Source organism: Canis lupus, chromosome 19 (genome assembly GCF_011100685.1).
Source record: "Canis lupus familiaris isolate Mischka breed German Shepherd chromosome 19, alternate assembly UU_Cfam_GSD_1.0, whole genome shotgun sequence".
Classification (NCBI taxonomy): Eukaryota; Metazoa; Chordata; class Mammalia; order Carnivora; family Canidae; genus Canis; species Canis lupus.
In genome coordinates, this window is record NC_049240.1 from 38,593,271 (window position 1) to 38,614,260 (window position 20,990).

Consider the following 20,990-nt stretch of genomic DNA (forward strand, 5'->3'; position numbering starts at 1 on the left):
TTAAGATTGGGTGGGGGTGAGGTAAGAAGGGTGGGGAGGACTGTGGGGAGGAATGAGGACTTGGGGGTAGGGGGTGGGCAGGGTGAGGTAAGGAGGGTGGGGAGAAACCCAAAGCCAAGTGTGTGCCTCCCTCCAGCCAGCATGTAGGACACTAGGGCTTTCGTGCTGGCTAACAGCTTTCATCTTTGGCTTCTTGAGAGTTGACTGTTCTTGTTTCTTGCCCTTATCTCTAACTGCCCCGACTTTGAAAGAAGTCTTATTGTACACGTTGTTTTTTTGTGTCGGTACCTAAAACTTTTAGAAATGAGGTTGAGTGGGAAAAAAAAAATTGCATACAGAATATTACTTATTTTTCTTTTGGCAAAAGTTATGCTTAATATAAAAAAAGCTGGAAGCCCTAAATGTGCAAAAAAAAAAAAAAAAACAAAAAAAACAAAAAAAAACCAAGAATAAAGAAGATCACATATAAATCCACTCTAGAAAATAACCATAATGAACATCTCAGTGTATATCTTTGTGGTATTTTATATATACACGCAAAAATATACATATATATGCAAAATACTTTAAAAGGCATAGACGCACAAATAGCAAACAAAGATTGTAAATGAAATTTGGATGATACCGTGTGATGGGGAACCCAACTCCCAGCTCTGCTGTGATCACCGAGCATAGGAGTGGACTTAATCCACAGAAGATGGCCTGGCCTGTCTTGTTGCTCATTGACAAATCTAGTCACTGAACAGAGACCTCAGTGGCCACAGGGTTTGGGACTCTGGGGTATCCTATAAATGAGATGCAAGAATGGGATTGGCCGCGGTGGACAATGTTGGAGCTCTCCTTTGTGACACATCAATCCTGGGCTCTGAAGTGTATGGAATTCAGTGTATGGCATTTTCCTGAAAATGTACAGAGCAGCAGTTTGAAGCTTGAGTTCAAACGCAGGAAATCATACTTAATTTTACATAATTTTTTTCTTTTCAAAAGGATCCAGGAAATTTGGTTACTTGTAAATTTCATACATATATTTTTGGTAAGGAGAAAATGATTGTTTTGTTTTGTTTTTAAAGAGAGAGGTGGAACTGGGGGAAGGAGCAGAGGGGAGGGAGGGAGAGAATCTTAAGCAGGCCTCAGGCCCAGCGCAGAGCCTAAGGCAGGACTCGATCTAATGACTCTGAGATCATGACCTGAACTGAAACCAAGAGTCAGACGTTTAAACAACAGAGCCATGCAGGTGCCCTGAAAATGGTTGCTTTTAGCCTACAATGTGGAAATTCTTTTTCACTGCCTACTGTTGGAATGATCACACTGTCTGCTTTTAATCTATTTGATTTGGCAGTGTCTGTAGGCATTGGCTTTCAACTTGTCTAAATAAATGCCCCCTTTTGTGATCTGATGGATTACAAAATGAGAGACTCCATTTTGAGAACCCACACTGAAAAACAGCTAGGTAGATTTTCAGAGGATGTAAAATTACTCATTGGCTTCAGTCTTCTATAATATTTCCTGAATATCATAGATAAACCATCAGAAAGAATAAATAACGCAAACTGTCACTGTTAGTGTCACTTGTGTGCAAAAAGTAAATATAACAAATAAAATCGATGCCATTTTCAAGTTTCTGGTTCGGTACATCCCATGTTAAATATTTTGGGGGAGAGGCGAGTAATCCATTACTAATTTCCTCCTATTGATCGCAGTCTGTCAAACCTTTTCATGGGGAAGAAGAAACCCCATAAATGGTAAATTTATAGACTTTAAATTTTCCTAGTTGTTTGGAGTCTTGTTTACTGCTGAACATCTCCTAGGGTAGGCTTCTTCTACTTCCCCAGGGGCAGTGATATGGTCGTAGCTTTCAATCTTGCAGACTCGGTGTATTGTAAAAGGTTACCAGAACTCCAGAGTAGTCTGATAGAATTCTGGCCACCTTATATGCTTATGCACATAGGAGTGTGGAGCTTGGAGAAACTACAAAAATGGGTTCTAGCTTCCTCCTGTGTACAGGTGACCCTTAGCAAAGTCATTATTCTTTTTCTGAAAAACACCAAAGAAAAATGTTGGCAGATGTCACACACACTGCTGTTTTTCTCTTGCATCTCATCAACGCTGCATGTCAATCAGAGTGTCTTTGGAGCTGAGTTGGTGGAATTTAATTGGACCGAGCTTATGTGCTGGAGGCCCCAGGACCATCATTTGGCAAAATCCCACTAAAACAGGATTTGTCACATTGGAACTCTTGGCATTTGGGGCTAGACAATTCTCTGTTGTGGGGACTGGTCACGAGCTATAGGATGTTGAGCAGTATCTCTGGTGTCTGTACCCACTAGATGCCAGTGGCACCACCCTAGTGGTGACCATCAAAAATATGTCCAGACATGCCTCCCTCCCCACCTTGGAGGACTGTTGAGCTAAGAGTGAGACAGCAAATACAGCATCTTCTTAGAGACATTCTCAAGCAGATAGCTAGTTTTTGTTACTTAAAATTTGACAGCCTGGCCTTCTCCATTTCTTGGTTCTGGGCATCAGCAACTGGGATCGAGTGAGATGATGTGGTCCAGGGCCAGTCATGGGAAGCTGGAGAGCTGTTCTGACATTGCATGCTTCCCCTGGAGTCCATCAGTACCAGTTGCAGGCATGTCAGCAGCCAGGCTGCTCTGTTGGTTGACATCAGGAGATGCAAAGACCACAGGATATTCAGTGGTTTATCTGGGCTGGCACAGAGGGGATGAGGATGCCTGAGACATTGGTTTGCAATCTTTTTTTCTGCCACAGATGCAGCCCATGTACAGAGCACTGCCTAGATGCTTGCCCTAAGATAGTAAAGAGCTGATCCTGTATGGCTGGTATTTGTGTCTTCTCTGAGTCAGTCCCATTATTAGATCAAAGAAAGAAAAAAAAATCTTCTTTCTCTCATCCACATATTGGCATAATCAGAGGCTCTTAGTATGATGCATGCATGTCTTCTGTAGCTGGGGGCAGGCATTTGAAGAATCATAGTACCTGACTTCAGATTTTTACCGATTTTTTTTTAAAGATTTTATTTATTCATGAGAGACACAGAGAGAGAGACAGAGTCACAGGCAGAGGGAGAAGCAGGCCCCACGCGGGGAGCCCGATGTGGGATTCAATCCCGGGTCTCCAGGATCAGGCCCTGGGCTGAAGGCGGTGCTAAACCATTGAGCCACCCAGGCTGCCCAGATTTTTACTGATTTTTAAAGAATCCCTGGCTTGAGGTCCTAGAGCAGAAGGGTTCAGCGAACTGTGACCTGTGGGTCAAATTTAGACCTCTGTCAGTTTGTATAAATAAACGTTGATTGAAACAAAACCACTTCCAGTTGTTTATAACAACTGTAATAGCAGAGAAACATGCTAAAACCAGGATTTTAGAGGACATCTAAAATATGCTGACACCATCTTTCAGAAGTCCCCATAATTCAGTCTAAAATAGGGGCCCTGGGTGGCTCAGTGGTTGAACTCAGGGCATGATCCCGGGGTCCTGGAATCGAGTCCCACATCAGGCTCCCTGCAGGGAGCCTGCTTCTCCCTCTGCCTCTGTCTCTTCCTTTCTGTGTGTCTCTCATGAATAAATAAAATCTTAAAAAAAAAAATTCCGTCTAAAATACTCATGGATCAGGTCACATCCCTCCTTGACTCAACAGTTTTGCAGGACTCCCATGGTCTAATGCCTGGGCAGCAAGCTCGCCTTGGGCCGGAGCCTCCTGTTGTTATCATCGATAAAGTGTTTGGAACCGTCGGTGCCCCTCTGTTGTCTGCGGCTGTTTTTGTGCCACAACAGCAAGAGCTGAGTCGTTGCCACAGGGACTTGTCAAGCCTAAAATGTTTACTGTCTGGTCCTTCACCAAAAACGTTTGCCAATCCCTGCTCTCTCCGTAGGGCGCTCTTTCTGTGGGATTTTGCATGGTATCAGCTCTGCATTTGAATCCACTTTTTTTTTTTTAAAGACTTTATTTATTTATTCATGAGAGAGACAGAGACACAGGCAGAGGGAGAAGCAGGCTCCATGCAGGGAGCCTGATGTGGGACTCGATCCCAGGTCTCCAGGATCAGGCCCTGGGCTGAAGGAGGCGCTAAACCGCTGAGCCACCTGGGCTGCCCCCTGCATTTGAGTCCACCCTAAGACATCTTTGTGTAAGCTGCACCTCCAGGTGTTGTGTTTCTCTGTCCTCTGGAAATGCTGCTTCTCAGTGGCAGGTCAAGAGACGAGCACTGAGGAGCCTGGCCTTTAGAGCAGCCAGTGCGGCCTTGCCGCATTCAGGCTGCCTGGCCCGGGCCCCAGGGGTGACACACGGCTGTTGGGGTGCATATCAGTTCCCGCCGCACCACCCACCACGGGATTGTGCGGTGTGAGCGAGGTGCTGCGTGTCAGGTGGTACTGGTTTGACTAGTCCTCGAACAACAGGAGAACTTTCAAGCAGCAGCTCCTCCCCGTCCTGGTTCCGTTGATCTGCGCAGAGACTTCTGAACTTCTTTTGGGATTTGGTAATTGAGAAGCGGTGCCTGAAGATGTCCCGGGCAGCCTGTGTGGGGCAGCCGGAGGATTCCCTGGTGGGGTGTGGAGGGCGTTGGGGTGCTCCTCTGACACCGCGCAGAGGCTTGCGGGGAGCCAGGCCTCCGCCGTCTCCCAGGCCTGCACGGCCGGGCCCTGCCTGTCGGCGACTTCGCGGGCGTCGTGTCACGAATGCTGTCACTCACCCGGCTCAATGGCGTTCTTGTTTCTGAGGTGAATTGATCTCTGTCTCTCATGGCCTGACCCAGATTCTGAAGCCCAGTGATTACCTCTTATCTACAGCCCTGGCCCTCGTCTGCTTGTGCTCTCTGGGCAGTTGAGAGGCCGCCTCCCTTTGTGGCCCGTCCACACCTTATTAACCGTGACCTTTCTTGCCTGTTGGCTGCTCTGGATGCTGGGACCGGGCTCAAGCTGAAGCAGCTGGAAGTCTTCAGCTTTTCTGCTACCCCCCTTCCCCCTCCCATATCCTGTTTTCCCTCCTGACCTCCTACCCCGCCTTATCGCCTGTGTCCTGGTTCCCTCGACTTCTTGAACCTCAACTGTCCGCTTCATGGGCTATTATCCCTCCAGCCTGGCACTGTGGGAAATGTCTGTGTGCCCTGCAGGTATGGGGCAGTGCTGTCTGGGCTTCGTGCATCCAGCTAGAAAAAGACAAACCAGGTCCCTGCTCTCATGGAGGCTCTGTTCATTTTGGGAGGGAGAAATAATAAACAAGACAGCATCAGAGAGTAATAAATCCCAGGAAGAAAAATGATGTCAGGATGTGTGATGTTTAAAAAAAAAAAAAAAAGTGCATAACGAGTTGCTTGGAGTGAGGTCGAAGGAAAGCCTGTCTAAGGAGGTGTCTCTTAGCCCCAGTGACATTGAGGAGCTGCCGGGTAGGGTGGGAAGAGGGCGGTTGAGGCCGAGCATGCCAGGTGGAAGGCAGGGCCTGTGCCCAAGGCCTGCATGTGCATACTAGGGGCAGAACAGAGGTTGCTGTGGCTCAACAATGTGGGCAAGGAGCAGTGCAGAAGGTGGGCAGTGCATACAGTGGCCGTTGGGCTCTGGATCTCAGTGTGATGGAAGGTGGAGAGAGGAGTAGGAGGATGGATGTTGTGTGAGTGAGCCTGGACTGCCCCTGTCTGGGGACCTTGGCCCTGCCCTCACATCTCCTGTTAACCCTTGGGCCGAGGAACAGAGGTTAAGAGGAAGGGAGTTCCTCCATTTCCTTAAGGAGGCAAGGCTTGCGTACAGTAGGCCCTGGAGAAGAAGGCTAGGATGTTTGGTTGCTGGTCAAGGGGCAGAGGAGCAGTAACCGTCGGGCTTCAGGTGGTCCTCGTTGGCCTGAGGATGCCCATTTCTAAGGCCTTGACATCATTTAGGGTTCTGCTTATTAGCCGAAGGGAGACCCCCACCGTGATGTGGTCTGGTGGCCTGACGTAGCTTATAAAAGGTGGCCCGTGCTCTGTGTGGCAGACCTAGGTAACGTCTAGAGAGTTAGACGGGCTTGTACGCATGTTTCATCCCATCCCTGCTACGAAAGAGAAGCCAAAAAAAATCTTAGGTTGGAGATTTAAAAAAAACAAAAAGCCCGTGAATGTTTTTTTTTTTTTTTTTTTTTAAATTCATTTATTTGCTTTCTTCTTTTTTTGCCTCTGTTCCTACAAATATGGTCAGGGTATTGTTTTCTTGGAGGGCTGGGGTGATGTGGAAAACCAGCACTGCCAAAGCAGCAATTCTCTGCCCTTGAGGGAAACACACTGTTTTGGAGTGACACCAGTAGAGGGGGAAAAAAAAAGTTGCTGGGCTGTTTGGTGTGTGAGGAGGCCATGGCTCCTCTACAGGGATGCGGCTGGTGTGATTAAGGAAAGGACTGTCTGCTTTAGAAAGTTTGGAACCGAAAACAGGCCTCTCTGGGCTTGGGACTTTTCCAGGGATGTGTGGTGGTGGTGCCGCCGCCCCTCCCCCGTGCCTCCCCCTTCCCCTTCCCCATCAACCCCCCCCTGCACAGTCAGGCCCAGTCCCAAGCACGCCCAGTGAGGCCTGGCTGCACGTCTGAGGAGGGCCTCGGGGGCTCTGTAGATGGGAGAACAGAGTGTGTGTCCCTGGGAGGGATTGGAGCTTCTTCTTTGTCAGCAAGGCCTGTCCTTTCCTGCCTTGTTGCTGCTTCAAGTCCTGGCTTGAGGAGAGAATGTGCATGAGGGGGTGTGGCTCTTGGGCTCAGGGTGTCCTGGAACCTGAAGTGGGGTTGCTCGCCTCACCTGGGGGCTTGTCAGAACGGCCTGGGCAGAGCGCATGCCAGTGTGGCCACCTTCGAGAGCCGTGGACCTTCCCACATCTGTCTGGGTACCCCAGCTGTCCTCTGGGACCAGCTGTTGGGTGGTGGCTGACACTTTCCCTGCCCCAGTCTCTGCCTCTGCTCTTCCTCCCACCTGCATGCATCCTCTCCCCATAGCTCGCTCCTCCTCTCCTTCCATTCTCTCACGATTTCATTCTCAGTCTTACAACACTTAAATCACCTCTGTTCACGGCACTTAAACCACCTTTTATTACATATTTATTGGATATGTTCATCATCTCTTTCCCCCTTGGAGCCCCCAAAGAGCAGGGATTTAAAAAAAAAAAAGATTTTATTTATTTATTTGACAGAGAGAGAGAGAGAGCACAAGCAGGGGGAGCAGCAGAGAGAGAGGGAGAAGTGGGGCTCAATCCCAGGACCCTGGGATCATGACCTGAGCCCAGGGCAGATGCTTAATCAACTGAGCCACCCAGGCGCCCCAAGAGCAGGGATTTTTGTCTCTCGTTCCCCACTGTACCCCAGGGCTCAGCGCCTGCCTGGCACTTAGTAGGAGCAAGGAGTGATCGGCAGCAGCCACTTCGCCCTGACGCTATCTGTGTGGGACAGTTCCAGCTGGGGCTAGTTTGTAAGTAATGTTTTTAGTGAGACGAGAAGCCAGAAGAGATTGTCCATGGGCTGTGTGTCCAGGTGGCTGGCTCCAAGTAGCTGTTGTGCTCATGATTCTGACACAGGAACAAGCGTTTATTCTGGAAGGTCGTTAGAGAGTCTATATGTAGCTGTGGGGTTCCTTGCTGGGTCTGTGACCTTGGGCAGGTAACTGAAGTTTTAAAAGCCTGCTTCCTCTTTTATAAAATAGAGGATAAAATAATATCATTCACCTCATAGGCTGGTTGTAAGGATTACATGTTACAGAGGTTATTTAGGCACCTACATCAGTGAAATACATTCATTATTGTGAGTTATCACCAGCCTTGGCCTACATGCACCTGCATCTGTTACCACCGAACCAAAACTGTTTATGTAAAGTGGATGTTGTTTATACGTTTGGACACAGGGCTTCAGGAATGTTTATTATGTAGCTGTCCTTCACAGGGGATAAGACTTGAGAGGAAGGAAATTCTCCTCCAGAGGGAGGCAGGCAGGCTTGCCTCTGTCCCCCTAGATAAGGACAGGTGAGGCTTGTCCACAGGAATTCCCTGGGCCTGGCAACACCGGTGCAAGGCCCCACACTGGCCTGGGTTGAGAACTGCTGCCCTCGGCTCCAGGGACATGCTGTTTGGCTCTTCCCTGGGTCCCTTTGTAAAAGTATGTTAGCTCCACAGAGTGACTTTGGCATTTTAGAAACAGGAGATGTGATTGTCACCGCCCTGTTCAAAAGAGAAGGCTTTCCTTTGTGGGCTGGGAGCTGAGCTGGGTTTGGTGAGCTCACTTTCTCTCTGAAGACGGGCACTGTTGGAGGGCACTGTTTCTGGTATAGGTGGTAAGAGAGAAGGGGTAGTGTGCGGGGGCTGCCTTTTCTCAGAGGGTGGTGGTGCGGGGGATGTGGGCCCAGAATTAGGTCAGGACCCTGCGTGACGATGGGCTAGACCTCTCAGAGCCTGAATCCATTTCTGTTCTGTAAAAAGGACTAAAATGCTGGACTCTGATTCCACGCAGCTGGCCGAGTGTCAGGAAAATCGAGAGAACAGCCCAAGAGCTCCATTCTGGATATTTACAGATTCCATAACACACTGGATGTCATCAACAGGCCAAGATGTGATTTTTTAACCTCACATTCTGCTGCCTAGAAAATGCCTTGAAATACTAGCGACAGCCTCTGTAGCACCTCAGGAATAACATTCATCTCTGGAACACATCGGAGTCAAAGCTGAAGTCTGCCCTTGCAGCCTGACCCAGGAGAGAACAATAGTCAGTAATACTGAGCATCTGAGCTGCCCTTTCTCTCTGAGGTGGTTATTCAGTATCCTGCCTGTGACAGCTGCAGGGGGAAGAACACAATTGTGACTTTAGGTGGCTTTAGGGATGCAAATGCAAGAAGTTGGTGAGGGCCTATCACTGAGATGTTTGGGGGCGGGGGGTGTCTTCTTACCTGACATCAGGTACTTGGGGCCAGTATCTTTGTGAGGGTGGAATTCACTGCCCAGGATGCATTTCCAAATAGCATTTAAGTAATATATATAAAATTGAGAGCATATAGACTGTAAGGCAGTGAAAAACCTTGGACTCTCGCATTGCTTGACCTGGGTAGGCTCGTTTTCTCTGCTAACGTGAGAGAAAGAAGTTCATTTTCAACGGAAGCAGCTGTCTGAGTCACCATTTCCAAACTATTGAGCACAAGAGAGAAGGTGCTGTCAGTAAAAGGCACAAGGGCCAGGATGATGCTACGCCCATTTTTGTACTCTTAGAAATAAAGAAGAATAAAAAGTAAAATACTCCTTACTCTCAAACCCAGATAAATTTTGATTTCCCTCCAGGCCTTTTTTAAAATGCAGATACATGCACATATGCTCATTTTTTTAAAAATGGAATATTTCATATGCAGCTTTTTAGACTCTTTTTTTTTTATAATTCCTCATGCAATTAGATATTTCTAATGGTCATACACTTTTTTTTTCTCATCCATTGGATAAATAATCAGTGAACTCCTGATATTAGCAGCCAGTGATGATCAACAGAGATGACAAGACACCTGCTCTGCCCTCCCCGAGTTCCAATCTAGTGATTTATTCTATCTTATGAATGGATGGGCACGTGTAATTTAATCTTTTTGTTGGGCATTTGGGTAGTGTCCAGTTCCTATCTATAATAAATAACACTACAGTGTCCTTGTACATAATGAATGGACTGGATTTTGCTTATTACTCTAACTGTATTGTCTTTCTGTGGGAAGGTCACTTTGAAATTAAAAATATATAACTGATGAAACTTGACATTCTGGCAGTCTTTGGAAATGAGAGGTTGGGGCTAATTCTTTTTTCATTAGCACTTTCCTTTCTCATTAGCGCCCTGTCTTTGCTGGTTTCCACCGAGCAGCGGGTGAAGCCGTCCTTTATTGGCGCTCTGTCGCTTGGGGCAGCCGTGGTGAAGAGGGACTTGGAGTAGGAGCAAGCCCAGATGCAAATAATTTTTGCAGTTCAGGTGTAAGTCCTTGCTCATTGCACAGTTGGTTCTGTGCCAGCAAATCATGCCGGCCACACCTTAAACATAGCCCATCGTGGTTGTGCCCAGAGCCTTTGACTCATGGGTCCTATAGATTCCGACGGAGTGCCTTGAGGACAGAGCCAGGTGCAGGTGGCCTGGAGGACAGCCGGCTGGGTAACCACTGCTTTGAAAGCATGTCCCAGGGGAACAGAGCGGGCTCGCATTAGCCCCAGGCACCCCCTTTTTTGATCATTCCTCAAATACTGATTGCCTGTGTAATCTGGCCATTCGGGGTTTGCTGCCCTGTCTCACAGTTTTAACCAACAGGTTTATAGACTCTCGGACTTTTTATATCAGCAGGACCCTGTTTCTCCTGAAATCCCATCTCCTTGGGCTCCAGCTCTAGAGGCTCATCTAGCTGGCAGTAAAATCTCCTCTGCTCTCCTGCTCCAGAATATGGCAGCCTCTTCCAGCCCCTCCTCACCCCCCTGGAGTCGTGCTTTCTGGAAATGAAAATTTACAGAAGCTGTCAAGGCACCTGTTCTGAGATTTTTGTCGATCTCGCCCCTGATCAAAGCACCTCTAGCATGATAGAAAGCAAAGTGAACTTTCCCCAGAAGAACAGTATAAATGTTTTCAATTGCTTTGATCTCATCTTTATCATGTACAGTAAGTTTTAGGAATACAGAATTGTGGTAGTAATGTTGGGATTAAATTTTTATAGTTAAGGCTTTGAAGCACAAACAAAATTTTAAAAGCCTGTTAGTAATTGAAAATTGTAATCCTGCTGAGGACACATTTTACTGCTATAATAACTGTAAAACACAATGATAAATATAAAAATGTTACACTAGAATTTGGAGGAATATTTCTGCCCTAATTTCTTTATTAAGCTCTGTAGAAATTATCTTTGAGTGTACAGTCTTATTGGATAAATGGATTATCATTAAGACTAAAACACAAAAATGTTCTGGTATTTAAAATTGTAATAAAATACAGTTTTGCAGGTTTAACTGTACAATGCAAAGGTGAGAAATAGTTTCATCACCTAGAAAGGTATAATTTCTTCAGCCTGATTGGTGAGAAGACTGTAGTCCATTTATTTGGTGGTTCATTCATTCATTTGTTCACTTACGTAACACACACGTAACCAAGTGCTGTGATGTGCCAGTTTGTAAAGACACAAAGATGGGCTTGACATCATTTTTGCCCTTGTGTGTTTTATTATATTCTGTCGAACTGTTTTGAAATAGTGACTCAAACAGCTGCTTGTTGAAAATGAACTTTTCTTTCACCCTGGGAGAGAAAACATGCCTATCCAGGTAAGGTGCCTAGAGAGTCCAGAGTTCTTGATTGCTTTATATTCCATTTTCATTTTGTGGCAGAAGATATGGAAATGCAGACTCTTCATTATTTTTAGTGTTGGAGTTGATCACAGAACAGTGGCATCAGTGGGTCATGAGGATGGTTGGGATAGGATTTAACAAAAACACATGGCAAAAGCCCAGAGGTTAATCCCTGATAAGTGTGTTCAGAAGCAGCAGGTCTGAGACGCTTGCTGGCTGGCAGGTCCATAGTGGTTCTTAAGAGGCAGTATGGTATGGTAGGTAAGAGCCATTGGGTCTGGAACCTGACTGAGATCGAATCCTTGATCTGCAATCATCCGGGGCAAATTTCTTCACTTCTCAGTGTTGTGGTTTATAATTTATTAAATGGAGGTGGTAACTATAATATAGTCCTCATATTGTCTTGGCAGGACCACATGAGGTAATCCATGAGAATACTGAGGACAGCAGCTGGTGCATAGAACTCAGTCAGTGGCAGCAGTGGTGGCAGTGGTACGGAGTAGTAGCTGTGATAGTGAACGTCAGCATCCTTATCATCATGACTTCCCTTTGATGTACCATGTCCTATAGTCACAGAGGTCATTCTCTAGTAGGTGTGGTCACGTCAGCAACCTTATCATCATGACTTCCCTTTGATGTGTACCACGTCATAGTCACAGAGGTCACTCTCTAATAGGTGTGATCAACAAGAGATAGTAGGTCACCCGTATTGGTGACTATATTTTAGGAATTGAAAAAGAATGCCTTCTTGTTTTTTGACATTCTTTTAATAGAGTTGACACCCGATATTACATTAGTTTCATGTGTGTGACTTAGCAATTTGACGAGTTCATACATTATGCTGTGTTCATCACTAGTGTAATTACCATCTCTCCCATTACATCGCTATTACCATAATGATGACTGTATTCTTTATGCTGTGCCATGTATTCCTGTGATTTATTCTGTTCATAACTGAGCCTGTGTGTCCCACTCCTCTTCACCTATTTTGCCCATCCCGCACTCCCTTCTGTATGGCAGGTGTTCATTTTATGTATGGTCTGATTCTGCTGTTTTTTAATAAGGCATTTGTCTTTTTCAGTCTGATGTAGTTCACTTAGCATAGTACTCTCTAGCTCCATCCATGTTGTCTCAAATGGCATGATTTTATCCTTTTTTACAGCTATAGGATATTCCTTTGTGTACACACATTTTTCTTAGTCATTTGTCTATTAATGAGCACTTAGATTACTTCCATAATTTGGCTCTTATAAATTATGCTACAATAAAGAGAGAGGTGCATATATCTTTTTGAATGAGTGTTTTCCTATTCTTAGAGTAAATGCCCAGTTAGTCATATTAGTGGTATACTGGATCATTACTATATTTCTATTTTTAATTTTTTGAGGAACCTCTATAGTGTTCTCCACAGTGGCTTCACCAGTTTGCATTCCCACCAACAGTACATGAAGGTTCCTTTTCCTCCACATCCTCACCAACCCTTGTGGTTTCTTGTGTTGGTGATTTTAGCCATTCTGACATGTGTGAGGTGATGATGTCTCATGGTAGTTTTGATTTGCATTTCCCTGATGATGAGTGAGGTTGACCATCTTTTCATGTGTCTGGTGGCAATCTGGATGTTTTCTCTGGAGAAATGCCTGTTGATGTCTCCTGCCCATTTTTTAATTGAATTATTTGTGGGTTTTTTTGTTTTTTTTTTTGTATTGAGTTGTAGAAGTTCCTTATATGTTGTGGATATGAACCTCCTATTGGATATATCATTTGCAAATATCTTTTTCCATTCAGTAGGTCATCTTTTTGTTTTGTCTATTGTTTCCTTCACTGTGCACAGGCTTTTTATTTTGATGTAGTCCCAATAGTTTATTTTTGCCTTTGTTTTCCTTGTTTCAGGAGCTATCTAGAAAAATGTTATTATGGTCCATGTCAGAGAAATTAATACCTGTGCTCTTTTCTATGGTTCTTATGATTCACATCTAACATTTAGGTCTTTAATCCATTTTAAGTTTATTTTTGTGTCTGGTATAAGAAAGTAGTCCACTTTCACTCTTTTACATGTAACTGTCCAGTTTTCCCAACATTATTTGTTGAAGATCCTTTTTCCCATTGAATACTCTTGCCTCCTTTGTCATAGATTAATTGACCATACAATTGTGGGTTTATTTCTGGACTCTGTATTCTGGTTGATTGATCTATGTGCCTGTTTCTGTGCCTATACCATACTGTTTTGATTACTATAGCTTTGTAACATATCCTGAAATCTGGAATTATAATACCTTCAGCTTTGGTCTTCTTTCTAAAGATTGGTTTGGTTACTCAAGGTCTTTTGCGGTTCCATACAAATTTTAGGATTATTCTAGTTCTGTGAAAAATATTGTTGGTATTTGATAGTGATTACATTAAAACTGTAGATTGATTTGGGTAGTATAGACATTTTAATAAAATTCTTCCAGTTCATGAGCACGGAATATAATATCTTTCTATTTGTTTATATAATCTTAATGTTGATGTGGCAGTTTTATGTTCTCTGTAGGGTGTGCTCCACCAGTGACTATCACCAATAACCACGGGTTGGGGGGGGCTCTGTTCAGTAGTCCTCTTGCCTTTTAACAAAAAGACAAAAAGTTGCAGAAGGTTAGCAGCCCTTGAGGGACCATTGGCATGGAATGGGCCGCTGTCAGCTCCTGTAGGGAGGAGGGCCGATTCCTTCATTGGACTTCACATTGTATTTGTAGTGGTGCCTTAGCAAATGGAAGTCATACATAATGCAAATTCAGTGACTGTCCTCACACTCCTCCTATACAAAGGGGCGGTGAGGAAGAAAGGATTGAGAGAATATGCCTAACTCAGTGGTTCTCAAATTGGGACATTGGCAACATCTGGAGGTGTTTTGGTTGTCACATGGAGGGAATGCTACTGTCATTCAGTGCTCGAGGCCAGGGATGCTGCCAAACACCTTTAATGCCTAGGACATCCCTCAGCAGCAAAGAATTTTCTGGCCCAAAGCGTCAATAGTGTTAAAGCTAAGAAACCCTAATGAAGGGCTTCTGTGTATGGCTAATCTCAATCGCTGGTAATAGTTAAATGCCATTTTTACTTGTGGGCTGTTTGACTGGTTATAGAGCCTCCAGGCAAAAAGGCTAGAGGAGTTTGGTTTTTTAACACTGCAGTCACCTCCCAGTGGTACCACTGCCCCTGTCTGCATGGCTGGTCTCTGGCAATCTTCAGGTTTCTGGAGAAGCAGTTGATGCTTTTGATTCATTATATGAGCAAAGCTGGTGGCTCCTGCATACACCAGTTAAGGATGTGCCAGGGGTAGAGGGTGAGTCACGCTAACCATGGCACTGCAGCCCCTAGAGGAGAGCAAGCTCATGACCCTTTCGATAAAGTGATAAACTCCTTCATCACTTGGGAAGAGATTTCTTGAGAAAGGATGAGAGCGTTTTCCAGAGGACAGTTTTATTTTTTTACTTTTATATGTAGCAGGAAGTTGTATAGGGCTTACTATGCACCAAGTGGTATTCCAAACATTTTATAAATATTAACTCATGAAGTCAGTCCACGTAACAACCCAAAGAGGTAAGCTTATCCTTTTTTTTTTTTTTAAGATTTTATTTATTTATTCCTGAGAGACACAGAGAGGCAGAGACACAAGCAGAGGGAGAAGCAGGCTCCATGCAAGGATCCCAGTGTGGAATTTGATCCCAGTACTCCAGGATCATGACCTGAGCCAAAGGTAGATGCTCAACCACTGAGCCACCCAGATATCCCTAGGTTTACTTATTCTTATCACTTTTTTTAAAGATAAGGAAATAGGCGTGAACAATAAGGACGTAAACCTAGAAACTTTGGCTCCAGAGTCTGGGCCCTTCACCACAATGTTGTGAATGAGAGACACTGAATTTCACACTTGAATTCTTTTTCTATCTACCCTGGCTCTCGACTTCTGGCTGGTCCATTGAGGCATCAGGGAATTAAGCCAACCTGACTCAAGTCCCCATTCCAGTTAATTATCTCTATAGCCATGAGCACATAACTTCATGTCCGGGAACCTCCGTGTTCTCATCTATATAAAATGAAGTCATGTACCTCACCAGCCTCGCAGAGGAGATTAAGATAACGTGGGGTTTCTTAGATTCCTATGTGGCATATAGTAGGCATCCAGGAAACAATAGTTTCTTTCTGCCCTTCTCTGTTATAATGCTATTTTGAGCTCTGTTGCCATAATGTTGTGGCCAGCTGCTTCCCACCTGTGGGCAAAAGACCCTCTGAAGACCAAAAAATAGCCCCGGTCAGGTATTTGTTAGAATGAATGAATGGACTGCTACAGAGGCTAACATTGTGAGAAAGTCTGATGTTCAGTTTGGGGAGAGTAGTGGGGAGGTTGTGCTTATGCCAAGCTCAGAACTCACCAGACTTTCAGGAGAAAGGTGTGGGTTTGGTTCTGCTTGTAATGTTTGGTCTGCTCCAACCATGCCTCCCATTTGTAAGCCACACTACAGACTTGCATGTTAATCCCACACTCTGTCTCTGTTTTAATGGCTTTCCTCTCCACTTGACAACATAGTACAGACAGCCTAGCCTGAGTGCCTTACGGCTGAGGGTCAAGGTTGGTTGGCTGTGTCTTGGGGTTGGTGAACTGATCTGGTGTGTGCTTTTTCCTGGCAAGATGAGATCACCTACTCAAAGCAGGTTTGCCCTGTTCCCAGTAGGAGGGAAAGTGGCAATTTTGCATTTGTCTCAGTTCAGGACTTTCCATATCCTGCTACCCACACCTATGCACTTTTCCCCTGAACCACTCCCAGCTCATTAATGAGGCTGGATTCTATTCACATGGGTGGCCAGCCTGTTGTCTTTCTGCCTTCCTCACATGTGCAAATCAATGTATCTTCTTTTGATTATGCGTTTCCAGAAGAGAGAAGCTTAATCTTCTTGTGTGTGTGGAATACCTTGTGTACAAACTTAGTAAATGCTTATGTATATATGAGGGTAAAATGTCTATAATTTTGTCTGAGAGAAGTGTAGCATTTAACCCACAGTCACACGTGTACAAAAGGGAATCAACTCTTAAATGTAAGCACCATGAGAGAATATCCCCAGCATCTAGGACAGTGCCTGGCACACAGTAGTTGTTTAGTAAATATTTCTTGAATGAATGAATGAATGAATGAATGAATGAATCAATCTGGTCTTAATTTAAGTATCTTTCTAAATCTCCTTATAGTTACTTCTGAGTTATCCAACATGCCTGGAATTGGGAACTGGAGTTTTTATTAAGTATTATCATAAGTAACTAACAGAAATAAAAACAGGAAAAAATTGGGATGTACTGGAGGATATAGCGCTAAAAATAACAACTTTCTTTTCAAAGATTTTGTTTATTTGTTCATGAGAGAGAGAGAGAGAGAGGCAGAGACATAGGCAGAGGGACAAGCAAGCTCCCTGCCGGGATCCTGATGCGGGGACTTGATCCCAGGAACCCAAGATCACAACCTGAGCCAAAGGCAGATGCTCAACCACTGAGCCACCCAGGTGTCCCAATGACAAGGAACTTGATCCAGAAGCTACTTCAAGGCCTTTCTGCACTTTGGGGTTGTCATTCTCTAGGTCAGACTACTATGCTGTAGGAAGGAGGAATTTAACAGAGTGCTTTGACTGAATGCTAAGGAATACTGGGTTTTCTCGATCAGCCTAGTGGCTGGGAATAATTTTATGTCACCTACTGCCAAACTCACATCATAGAAAAGACCGATTTGTTTTGTACTGTCTTGACCACTTGAAGATGGTCTCTGTCATCTATAAGATAGGGTTTGTTAGGACATGTCTTCAGATAGTACTTCTTGACTGTGCTACTTTCTGTTCTCCATGTCCGAGAGAGACAGAGAGGAGGAGGAGGGAGAGCGAGAGAAAGAGAGCAAGCGCACGCATGCAGCAGACAAACATACAGAGGCCAAAGAATTTTTCAACTATCTGCATTTTCTTTTACAGATCTGAAGAAAACTCTTGCTGTGCTGTTGGATAACATCTTGCAGCGCATTGGCAAGTTAGAGTCAAAAGTGGACAATCTTGTTGTCAATGGCACAGGGACAAACTCGACCAACTCCACTACGGCTGTTCCCAGCTTGGTAGCACTTGAGAAAATTAATGTGGCAGGTAAGAACGGCACTTGTGTGTCCTGACTTGGAGTCAGACTCTGCTTTGAACCAGGAAGAGAATAAAGGAGCACAGTGGTTCTTCCTGGTATCAATGTCATAAACTTGGTACGGCCCCTCTAAAGCTGATTTTGAATTTGTTTTTGATTAACATGTTAAAAGACTTTTAAAGTTTCATCATGATTCGTAATCCTGGTGGCTTCTGTGACATATTTCACATAATGAGCTCCTGGAATTCACTTTTAATGAGAAGATTCATAGCATGGATAAGTGAAATAGAGAGGTTATCTGGGAAGCTCATGCCAGTTGGAGGTCCTTTCTCCTCATTTTTGTCAGTTTCAAAAAATCTGTTCCATATAATAGATTCTCTCCTTCCCTTTGTTAAAGAAGAGCCACGATTGCAGAAAATGCCTCCTGTGTGTATATGGGGAGATGCAAATTCTGGAAATGGCACTGATGAAATAAATGGACCCCACCCAATCTTGGGCTGATTCTGCTGCCCACTCATGGACACCAACCTCCGTTTCTCCCTGGGGTGGATTTAGTCTAGTCCCTTCTTAAAACTAGACTCTTGGATGAGAGAAGAAGAATAGATTAAAGAAAAAGCTCAAATCACGTACAGTGTGTATTGCCTATGGCTTGTGTCGGATACCCCCATCGCACTGTCCTGGGGTTAGCCTCTGGGTCTCTGTATTTAGCCAGGACTTGTTCTTATTAGGATGACAAAGCAGAGCCCGAGGATTAGGATAAGGTGCTTTGGGTGAACGGTTGTAGATGAGTTGTCTGCATTTCTGGTGGTGGTATCCAAACTCTAGCGAATGGATAAAATAAGGGGCTGGGTTGCTTTCGGATACTTTGAAAATCTAATTTAGTGTACTTTTTGGTTTCTCTCTACCTCTGACTTGCATTATAGAAATGTACGGACTTTAGCAGGAGAGATTCTTCTCCTTTCCTACCTCCTAGTGTCAAAACATTTAATTGTTTCACATTATGCAAGCTTGTTGTATTACCTTTCTGTTATGTTCTTTGGCCTTTAGCAAGTGTTAAATCACAAAATATATTTCTAATAATCCAAAGTGTCCAACCCAAGAAAAGTATTAAAAATAACTTTTAATTACAACACAGAGGCAGTGTCATCTGGGCCATAAATCCTATCTTCCCTGCAGTTTTCAACAGCTTCTGTAATTAGACAAGAAAACCTCCCACTGTGTTGAGCTGCTTATTAATAAATGGAACCCATGCCTCTCCAACCTCCACTCCTCCACCCCCGTCCCCAGTAGGAAACGCTACTGAAAAGGTCCTATCTGATTTCCTGGCAGTTCTGCGTTTTCCTGTTTCCAGAGGTGGAGTGGGGTGCTCTGTCTGCCTTTACCTTCACTGCTTCCCACGGCCTCTGTTGTATACGGCCCATGTAAATAAGTCAGTTGTCATTCTCTACCCTGAGAAGGGATCTTGCTGACTCTGTCCTGTTTGTGTGCTAGGCTCACAGGGAGACTCACACTGCCTGGGCTTCAGGTACCTGGGTTCAGAACAGTGGATAGAACTTCAGGAGTGAATTGGGAGGGAGTCGGTGGCTCCTTCTTTCAAGCGGGATCCTAACTCCATGTATTGAGTTAGTTAGCTTACTCCATTAACCCCTCTTGAGCACGATTTCTAAGTTGTTGGGTCTGATGGGTCTCCTTTCCATGTGCCACTGGTACTCTGTTTTTACTAGTATTTAAAGGACCTTTAGGATTTTGTGTGTTTTGTGGGGGTGGGCAGGAGGAAGAAGGGAGCCAATTTAGAGTTGTGCCTTTAGTAATTAACCTCATTGTCACTCCTTTGCATCTTTTGTATATGCTACACTCTGAGATTTTTAATGGCCAATTAAGAAGATAGCATATATGCATAAAATCCCATAAAAGGTGGCCATGTAAGGGGAGGTAGCTATGAGGCTTCTCATAGGAAGTTACATTTTGAAAGTAGGTAGTATTGAGGCATAGGGTCCTCATGAAAGAGACACAGATTAGAAGTGGATTGTGACTCAGGAAATAATTGGCAGGAAGAGGAGGAAACTAACATCCAGCAACTATCCAGGAAATACCGGTCACTGTTTGTGATCCTTGGAGGCACATGATTTTACTCCGTCTTCTCAACGTCTATGATTGCATTACTGGTTTCACAGGTTTTATGGAGTTGAAGTGTTTGGAGGGGGGATACCTTTAGTGTAGGAATCCTCTGAGCTCAGCTTAAGACCCAGCACCATTAAGAGAAGAGGTTGTGAGTGTTGGCTCCATCTTCCTGGCTCTCGTTTGTAAATCATCACAAAAGGGCAACTTTAGAAAAATATGCTGCCATTTTCTTAGAGGCTCCTAGAGAGCTGACAGTTTCCTGGGATATTTAATAACCTGTCTACTAAGGAAGTTCTCTGTATCTTAAGGGTCTGTTTTTATGGCCAGCCTGTGTAAAAACAAGCTTGTCCCTCTGTGTGCACGGGCAGTCCTCCCTTAGGCCTTAATGGCCACAGTGGATGTAGACATGAGGGAGTGGGGAGGAGGGCTTTATATTTTGTCAGTTGAACAACCTATTTCTAAACTGTTTGCCCTGTCTGTAGATTAGGGTGCCAAAGAGAAGGATAAAATGTAAGTTTGTACACTTGTTCAGGAAAAAGCCATTTATTGCTTTTGTTGCCCTCTCTCCAATCCATGGCCATATTGTCCCCAGACCCCTGCTCTGGAGCCTGGAGAGCGTTCATTTTTAGAGGGTTCCAATTTTTTTTTAAGAGGGTTCCAATCCTGAGTGAAGTTTTTCTCTCTTTCTTTTTGCATTAAGACATGTGGTAATTGCTCAGAAATGTTCTCCCTGGTGTGTCTTTACTGCTTACTCTGGTGTCTTATTGCTCGCTGATGTTTCTGATTGCTTACTGTTGTGTCTTATTGCTTGCTGATATATCTTCTGGTTGGCTCTAAACTGCTTCTAAATTAGGTACCCATAGCAGTTGAAGAAGGGTTCCCTAAATTTATTTTCTTTTTAGGCATAGCTCTGTATACGTGTGTATGCGTGTGCCCTTCCTCTGTTTAGCTGTATTTTCTGTACCTTGTATCCAAAATGGCTTTTCTTTCTAAATTTATCACTCTTGGGCTTTTTTATTCTGTGAAAGCAACGTTCCCCTAGAGAAATCTCGCTGGAAATGAACTCCATTGAAATCAAGAATTAGCTCGAACTGCGTTCTTGAGCTTGGTTTAACTTCTGGAAGACGAAAATGAATCGAAGAAACAAAAATCTAGATTTTAAAATATCCCCACCCTTCAACCAGTCACATAGTAAATCAGTTTCTACTCCTTGAAAGAACTTGAATCTTTACCAAAATTACACACTTTCAGAATGAGGCATTTGTTTTTGGAAAGACCGATTCTGCTTTTCTCTACTTTTATGATCTTAAATTATGAAGCAGAGTGAATAGCATTGGATCTGTTGTTCTTTGCCGTGTGCAACATAGAGGAAAGGTAAAAAAAAAAAAAAAAAAAAAAAAAAATTGTGATAATGAAAGTGCTTGCCTTTTGAGG

At 44.3% G+C, this 20,990-nt stretch overlaps 1 protein-coding gene across 7 annotated transcripts in view; it reads left to right on the forward strand.

Annotated features, from left to right (window-relative positions):
- Nucleotides 1-20,990, forward strand: part of MGAT5 (alpha-1,6-mannosylglycoprotein 6-beta-N-acetylglucosaminyltransferase) — a 338,877-nt gene that overhangs the window by 121,061 nt on the left and 196,826 nt on the right. For all 7 annotated transcript variants that reach the window (XM_038565049.1, XM_038565050.1, XM_038565053.1 and 4 more), the window contains one exon: nt 17,282-17,446. In XM_038565049.1, the coding sequence (XP_038420977.1) occupies nt 17,282-17,446 (165 nt within the window). The remainder of the gene's footprint in view (nt 1-17,281; nt 17,447-20,990) is intronic.